At 39.3% G+C, this 9,080-nt stretch overlaps 2 protein-coding genes across 2 annotated transcripts in view; both read left to right on the forward strand.

Moving 5' to 3' along the window:
• Positions 1-9,080, forward strand: part of LOC103924271 — a 391,194-nt gene that overhangs the window by 317,782 nt on the left and 64,332 nt on the right. The window lies entirely within an intron of this gene.
• LOC103924270 (protocadherin-15) overlaps positions 1-9,080 on the forward strand; it is a 376,716-nt gene that overhangs the window by 317,782 nt on the left and 49,854 nt on the right. The window contains exon 25 of the mRNA XM_009332761.1: positions 7,622-7,749. Coding sequence (XP_009331036.1) covers positions 7,622-7,749 — 128 coding nt within the window. The remainder of the gene's footprint in view (positions 1-7,621; positions 7,750-9,080) is intronic.

Below are 9,080 nucleotides of genomic sequence, written 5' to 3' on the forward strand. Positions count from 1 at the left end.
TCAAACTCTTTAAAACAGTTACTTTAACTGAAACTTTATAATATGAAATTGCAGTGCACTTTTACTTCATTTGAATGGAGGAAGAGTTAGGTTTTCTGATGATAGTGGATTTAAAAGGTTGGAATTCTGGCTTGAGTAATCAACAACTGGTGATGCTGAGCCCTGAAAGACCTTCAGTATTAATGGACTTCTCCAATTCAGTTAAATTTAGCAGCCTGGGTTTTTTTTCTGTCTGCTCTTTGCTTCTTAGATTATCTATCACAATAGACCATAGTCTAGTAGTGTACTGTAGGTCAAATGAGGATTGTGATTATTAGCTTCCAAATAGAAGCTTTCAGTTCTGCCTCAATGGATAAGATGAAAAAAGGAAAAACTGATATACTGAAAAACTGGGAACATCCCAAAACTGTATGTGGTGGGATGTGTTCTGCAATTGGAAGGTGCTGCTCTGTAATCTATCACAGACCAAGCAGCTCCTTCCTCCCAGAAAGAGTTGTGAATTAGTGAGCTGAAGGGAATGCATCAGCGCAATTCATCTTGTACTAAACCAGAAGTACTTCTTGAACAAGAACAGGAGAAACATCATCTTTTACCTCATTTGAACACTGTCAGCTGTTTGAAGTTTTCATCAGCATCTCACTGTCCTGCAGTTTGATGCCCAGGAGAAATGTGGTCAGGAAGAAAGGGACAGGAGGAAGCAAAGGGGTTTATGGGAAACCAGAGGGAGCAGTGAAGAGAAAGTGCTGCCTAAATGCAATAAGAAAGAGCAGTGGAGCGGTATAGACAAGAAGGGGCGAAGAGAGGGTTTTACCACCAAAGTAAACATGGTCCCAGTTTTAAGAATTAAAGCATTAGTGGGCGTGTGGTCCCTGTGCCAGACAGATGAAACACGCACTATGGTGGGAGACACCAAGGCTTCCCACTTTGATCTGGAGAGAAGGGTATATTTACAAGAGCGCCAGAATATGTTTGCTTTTGAACACCACTGACAAAAGGGCCCTCCAAATTCCTCCAAGTACAGAAGTGGAGGATTCAGTCTCATGTTTTCCAGTGTTCACAGTTTCCAGCATCTGAGAAGAGCGCATCTTTTCATTCCCCAGCTCCAACATACGACCCCTTCAGCCTGCCACCGCACGCTCGCTCAGTGAACTGCTGCCGAAAGCAGTTGTCATTTGCTCTCTTATCTTGACATCGTTGCCGTCTGTGCATAGCTTCACCCATCCTCCGTGGCTGCCTAGCAAGGTAGCCTCCAGGCTGTTCCGGTGTCTGTCTGCAAATGGACACGGATGCAAACAGATGGTTTAAAAATTAAACCTTACAGGCAAAGGTGTTATCAGTTGACACAGTGCCACGTGAAAGGTTTGTCTTCATTAGAAATTACCTGTGTTAACAGCTTCTTGCTCAATCACTTGTTGAAAGGGAGGCCAGAGGGAGTATTTTTGACTGCAGGTTGCTCTACTGTAGATTTTGTCTTGTTTTGATTGTCTCTAAGTCTGACTGTGAGACGTCTCTGCCTCCCAAGTAAGTCATGTTCTCATGGCAGGGGTGAAAAGGGGGGTTTCTTGTGTTATGGACTTGTAAATGCAGTGGAAATGCAGTGGAACTCTCCTCTATATCCCTGATCTTATCACCTGCATCTTCATTAGGAAACTTCCAGCATCGCTTGTAGTCCCGCTGTCATCTCTGCTGCATCCTCTTTTTTATTTTTGCTTGCACTCTTGCTGACTTGATTGGCTCATGGCTCTAATTAAAGAGTAGGTAAAGGAAGATCAGTAAGCGTGTATTTCACATTCCTAGAGATGCAAAAATAATGACAGATACACATGGTTGGTTTTACTGTCTTTTAAGAGGAATTAAAAAGAAATGGAAAGCACTGCAAACAATGGATTTGTTGGGTTTTACAATTGTACTTGCACTGGCTTGATAAGCAGATTTCTTTTTTAGAAATGGCAAGTGCCATCTTTGTGTTTGCATCCAGCCTGCTACAGGTGAGAACTGAAACAAGATATCCCTCCAAACTCTCACGGGTGCTGCAGAATTCAGAGTAGCATGAATTTTTATTAAAAATCAACTTAGAAGTAGCATTCAACAAGCAAGAGGTAAGATATCTCAAGAGTGTTAGACCAGCTGAGGGGTGAATACACTGCCACCTTTTTTCATTTCAATCAGGTGTGCTAAATATTACATTCACTGCTAGGTGTGAATATGTGATCTTGGTAGAGATGTTTTTATTTTGGTATTGAAAGATTTTTAAGCAAAAATGCACCTTTCAATTTATTATTTACATGTTTTATTCGTTCAGTTAGAACTATTTTTCGCCTTTGGCACAGCCCCAAGCAAGAAGTGGTGCATACCAATTCCCCAGAAGTATGCAGGGGCACTGCCCCGGGGATGGCCATTTCTGTTGTCAAATTGCTGCTGTAATCCCAGCTGTGAGGCATGGCTTTGCTGTGGGTGTTGCAGGGTAAAAGAACAGTTCTGTCTCTCCTGTAATGTTTTTGGTTTTCTAATCACAAAATAAACCTTTGGGAATCATAAAGCAGAAATGGATAAAACTAGTTTTGCAACGAAAATTCTGCAACTGCTCCATACTAATTGGGAATAATAGTTTTGCAAAGTTAAATATGAAAATGAATTCTGTATCCCTGTATTACTGACTTTTCAAGTAGCCTTACACTTTTAGTTTCAAACGTTGCAAAAGTTCGTGCTGATGGTGTTTTACAAGCTGGCTGCCATGCCAGTCCCTGAATCCAGGAGATGTGACAGGTGAAAAAAACATGCTGCAGAGCCTGAAGAGCTGCGAATCTGCCTCCTCTGCCATACAGCTATGGGGTAGTTTCCCTGAAAGCTACTGGGACAAACTTCAAATTTCTGTGGACAACAAAGCAATGTATTTTAGAGAGGCTGCATAAAATATGAGCTCCCTTTCAATTAATTATTTGGTAGAAAAAGATGGTTTATGTTTATTTAAATCAGACCTTGGATCAGCACTGTTCCAAATACATTGTTGTTTATGTCTTATCGAAGCTTCTTTTTGCACTGTTCTTGATCAGCTACAGCATATGGTGAGCTTCTTCAGGCTTTCTGGGCACATGCTGATTTAGACCAAAATGCCACTGAAAAATATTTGGTGCTGATTCCTATTTGGTTCTGCCAAATTTAGTAAGGTGAGATTGAGTGCAGCTGCAGTTCAGTTTAGTTTACCTGCCAAAGCACAAAGTCTGCTCGACAGACTTGTAGGACAGTAGTAAAGCAAAGTGCTATTGAACCCTGACGAATTACAGTTCTCATTCCCAGTTTGATTAAAATGAACTTTTAAAAGAGAAGAATCTGCTGTTACCTACTGCAGAGCAAACAGCCACTGCTTAAGCTAGATGCAGGTTTTCTTATGTTTAAATTATCGATGCATGAAGAGCAGTTGTATCACTGACTGGTTTGGCATATTATAGAAGACAAGTGCAGTAGCGTTGGTGAAAGCATAATGTAAAATAAATCTAGTAACACTCAAAGCATAGTTTACTCTGTCCCAGTGTTCAAAAAGCATTGCTTTAATTCAACATATTTCTGCAGAGAAACTACAGGCTCGTGTGAATCGGGCGCATTATTAGCACTACTTAGATAAGCAGTGATACTGGAAAAGAGTTTTCAACAAGCGTGTTTGGGAAAAACTTCTGGAAAGGCTAGTACACACTAGTTCCGACCAGCTCCGAGGAGTTTTTGTTGGTTTTGCTTTCCATGTTAGTCATTCATGATCTACTAGTTTTATATATTTCAGAGGATCCTCAGGTTTCCTTTAGAGCAGCTTTCAGGATGTTTTCACTCTCCTTAAGCAAATCACAGAAGCTGAAAGCTCCAAATGCCTCATCTTCTAGTCTTGGGAGCAATTATTTAGCTGGAGCAGTGCATGCAATATGTTTGGTTCTTATAAATGGAAGATGACTCACAAGCAGCTGCAATTCTGTATACTCTGTGCACTGCAGCTCATCTCAGGAGGGTCTAGAAGAGAGGAGGTAAATGGGACACAGGAGACCTTGCAGGAGATTGTGGTGCAGAAACTTCCTTTGTGGTGTATTGTCTGGGAGGCTGACTTGACCTCCATGACTGTTGAACTAATTGGTGTGAAAAATTCAGGCAATAAATGTGTCTTAGCAATAAAAATGTGCAGTAAAACTAAAGAAACTGTTTTCTTATCAAATATTATCTGCATACTTTGTGTGCAGAGAAGCACTTCCCTTACAGCTGAAGGAAGGCAGTTGTAGCACTCAATCAATTTTCTTCTCTGCTCTTTTTGGCCACCTTGGCAGTCCTGTGCTGCTTTGTCCAGGGAAAGATGCTTTCTTCTTTCACCTGGCCAGCTATTTAGGTAGTTCAGTCACAGTAGTAAGAAATATACTTTGATTGCATGAGGTCTCACAAGAAGTACCACGGAGGAGTAAATTCTGGTTTCAACTCCTGGAATCCATGAAAAAGAATATAACTGGAGCTGGATTCCAGATCTAGAATACCAAAGCAGCAAGGTTTTACATACATGGGTATACAAAATTTCCCCTCTGGAAGGTGAGTTGTAAATATTGGTGTCCTTTGGTGTTCGCTGTCCTACCTGTGAGAGTATCAGTAACTGATAGTGCACATTAGACAGTGGATGCTGTTGCCTCCCTTCAGATGCCAGAAAAGAGGGCTAGAGCCACACATGAACAGTATTTAGAACAAGCATTAACAAATTTGGAATATGACAGAAAAGAGAGTCTACTGCCAGACTCTAAACCAGACTCTGTAAGAACATGTTCAGGTTGGGTGGGTGGCCTTTTCAATCAGGCAGGGCACTGGAGGTGCAGGGGTGGTGGACGTAGGAGCACCATACCCTCTGTCTCTGGGCACCAGAGCCCTGCGTGCAGGGAGTATCTGACTAAATCAAGCAGAGCAGCTGGGAAAATCCCCATGGTGAAGGGTCTGGCATGACCTTTGCACGCATGGCATGGTTTCTGATGAGGGATTTTAATGTGCGCTGCTTCTAGGCTTATCCGATGTGAGAACAAGGCAACCTCTGTAACTGGCTGGGAGTCGTTCACTACGGCCAGCTGTAGGTTGGAATTGGATATAAAGCACATGGTAGTGAGGCGTTCACAAATGCCGCGTTCCCTTCTGCCAGAACAAATGTAATATAATCTGTTTATAAAAATCAGGCAGTAAGATAAAATGAAGGTATATGTTTAATTTAATGTTAACGATGCTAATGTTTGTATATATGCAGGATATTTTATTTGCTTGTGCTTAATGTAATAACGTTCATTTCTCATTTTCAAAGCATTCAACCGTTGCTAGACAAATCAGCATTTTGGCAGCTCAGAGAACTACCAGCAAATTAAACAAATGTTTTTCAGCAAATTGCAAAGCAAACTTTGCGCGAGGCTAAGGCACCTCACCAAAACTGGCTTGAAATGATTAATATAGTGAGCACTATGCAAAAGATGTTTAATTTGCATTAGAGAGAGCTAGTGCAGGTTAGCAAATGCCTATTCCTACCAGCACTGAATGTGATACAATTAGGATCTTCCCTACAGCAGTAAACTGGTGCCAGCCATTGATGTAACTGTTTATTAGCTCAGCAGGGCAAGGTCACTTACACACATTGTCTGTAATCCTGCTTCAATTGCCTTCTTCCCTAAAGGGTGTAGCTGCAGTGAAGAAGCCTGCCTGGGGATCTCATTTCTCTCAGCAGGGTTGCAGTTTCTCACTGTAACTTAGTATTGCAGCCAGAAACATTAAGAATCCAGTTTAACAAGAGAGAGATTTGACTATTCATAGGACTTCACAATACCTCTTTGACTGAAATTTTTCTTCACTGTAATAAATAATGTAGTCAAGGTAAGAAGCGTTCTTTTAAAATGAACGTAAGCAAAACTAGAGATGATTACAAATAGACCATTATGTCCACATTACACACATTCAGATGTTGGCTTATGGCTTTTTTTTCCACGTCTGTAAAAAGAGAGCTTGTCATGAAGTGATTTTCCCATGAAGTAACAGCACCTACAAGTTGTTTAACATATCTGCACAGATATGGTGGAAGTGTGGAAGGTGAATAATTGATTATTCCTCTGAGGAAATACCATTTCCTTTTTTTTCTTTCCTTTCTCTTTTCTTCTCTCTGTACTAATGCATCGGGCAGTATTTGAAATGTTTTTCTCAGATTTCAGTAACGTTTATGAAGTCCTCATTTGTTTCCCATCAGTTGGACCATCAGATAGAATATCTTTGGTGACTCTGGCAGTCTACGAAATAATCTGGATTTTAATTTTCTTGTCCCCTAAAGATACAGCTACTAAGCTCTTTCTAAATGAGACTGCATTTTGAAGCTAACTCAGATCAGCATGGCACCTGTGCAACATTTAAATTACCCTGGCACTGAAACAAGCTGGGAAAACCAACTCTGAAATGAGGCAATTTATCACTTGAAAATGTGGTTTTAATTAACTGGATATTACAATTTCCAGCAATCTTTCTGGATTATACAATTCTGAAAGAGACAAACAGATGTTGGTATAGATTACTGTGCAGTTGAATCTTTTTTGCACTAGGTCCATAATTTTTGCTAGATCTTTTTTCCTTGCAGAAAGAGAGAGATGTTTATTGTTCAATGGGGTGGATCAGTAACTGTTTAATAAAACACAAATTAACAGCTGTATTTTGCTTGAAGGTCTGTTGAACCTCTAGCGGGGAAGTAATACTTCTTGAGTTCCCATGGGCCAGGCCAGGTTTGTGATGAAGACAGGCTTAGGCATGCATTCAGTAAATTCATTAGGTGTTGAGGCTGCTTAGCACATGCATGAACAAACCTCTCAGATGTTTGTGCTTTATGGCTCAAGCAGGTATAGAAAACGCTGTGTTGACCTGCAATGTAAAGTATCATGTTGTTCATCCAGAGGATGTTTCTGCCAGTGCTATTCTATGAACATTTGTGAGTTTACAGACACCATGGCAGAATCACCCATTAGGTATTTGCATGGGAGTTAGTAATAATTAAAATACATAAAGCAAGCTGCATGTGAAGTGGAAAAAGCAAGCTGCTGTTTGCAACATAACTACTAGTATACACCACCTGTTCATTACCTCTTTATAACACTTGTGAGAATTTAATGTGACCAAAATCTGTGTTACTAAAGTACAATATTCTTATCTGTGCTTTTCTATTTATTTGAAAAATTAGTTACAGGTCTTTTCTTATATTTTCCCCAAATAGTTTGCTGTCTAAAGAAAGCCATGGCAGCTTTTTGTTTACAGGCAAATTCAGATAGGCCTAATAGCAAAGTGTAGGTGTACTGGTAATGGGAATAATTTTCTGTAAAGCTACAAATTTCAGCTCAAGATTAATTCAGAAGAAATGGCAAATGCAGAAACAATAAAGGCAGAGTACAAAAAGAAATAGGTTAAATCTCTTTACTTCCTTCAAGTTCATAATTTTCATACCAAATGTACTATTATTTCTAATGTATTTATTTTTACAGTGTTATCTGTGCACTTATTTTACATGATCTGTTTGGGCTGTAAATGTTTGAACTCCATTAGATGTTAAAGATTTATTGCCAAATGTTCTATGCATACTTTTCATTCCTTCTTTTAGGCAATACAGCCAAGGTATTTATTGAAGTGAAGGATGAAAATGACCATGTACCTGTCTTCACCAAAAAGTTGTACATTGGAGGAGTGTCTGAAGATGCCAAAATGTTTTCTTCTGTGCTTAAAGTTAAGGTAAGACTGAAATTTATTTTAAATAACATTCACTTGCAGTGGGAAAATACTTACTCACTGATTTCATTTTTCACAGGAGGTTACGAAATTTATTTCTCCTAAAACTGCTTGAGCTCCTTAGGCGCTACCAGTAATTTCCATTTTATTTCTTTTTATAATCAAGTATAGTGAGCACAGAATGGGTAGTTCTTCTTATGAAATCAGTGTTTGAGTATGAATATGAGTGTGATGGTTTCCATTTGTGTGTATATGATCGACATGCATCGGCCCAGTATTCCAGCAGTTACTGATACAAGGTTGATTTTGAGCTTAGAAGAGTTTTGCAGCTTTTATTTCTATTTAATTTATGTGCTCGTTTTTCATTTGAAAATTTGTAGCTATCTTTTTAGATACGTTAATATTTAGAGGATTCTTTTATGCTCAACACTAGTTTTTACCTTAAATTCTTCTGACTACTTCTTTGGCAGCAGGTTTTTGTGCTTTAAAAAGGAAAGAACGGTTTCTGTTTCAGGTCAGCAAAGCAATTTTGGGTCTGTGCACTGTGACACAATTTGTGAATAAAATTGACTATCTGTAGTTTTTTGTTGGTTGGTTTTTGGTTTTTTTTTTCCAAAAACAAAAAAAGAGAAAATTCAAGGAAATTTAATATATAGAATGTAATTAGTGTCAGACAGAAAAATAGCTTAGAGTAAAGGCGATTTATTTTCTATAACGTGCTTTGTGATGCAATCTTTTGTGCTACAGACAGCTTGAGTTGCCAGGACTTCCCAAGTCAGCTTGTTTCCTCTGCCTTTATTTTGTTACCTCAGCAGGCCTCCTGCATCTTTTTTCACCTTAAGCATTAGTGGTGGAATAGCTTTGAAGCTGCTGATTCTAGCTTATGCATGAAAGGGCACAGAAATATGACCTGCTAAGAGTTTTACTTTGACCTCATGATGTGTTTAGAGCACCAGGAATGAAATAGAGAATATCGGAGCTTATTAAAGTTGTCCATTGCTTTTTTGTTTCATGGCAGTCCTTCCAAAAGTAAGCCCAGAAATGGCAGCAAAGTGTGAAATTGTTGAGCATTGACTATTGGATAGAAGCCTCTGTAGGTGAAATTTGTTTACTTTGTGCACTAGTCCAGAGTATATGTTTTTCTTTTTTTTTATACAGTGCTTATCATAGGCAATCTTTTGTCCCCAGAGTATCCATATTGGTGTTTTCTAGAAACGCATACAGCAGTCCAAGTAAACAGCTGGGAATTTACTGAAGATAACTTGGAAGGGGAACATTATAGTGTATACATCTGCCCTATGCCAACTCTTCCCAGCTTCCTCTGCAGGCAGACT

Source organism: Pygoscelis adeliae, unplaced genomic scaffold (assembly GCF_000699105.1).
Source record: "Pygoscelis adeliae isolate BGI_AS28 unplaced genomic scaffold, ASM69910v1 Scaffold139, whole genome shotgun sequence".
In the NCBI taxonomy this organism is placed as follows: domain Eukaryota; kingdom Metazoa; phylum Chordata; class Aves; order Sphenisciformes; family Spheniscidae; genus Pygoscelis; species Pygoscelis adeliae.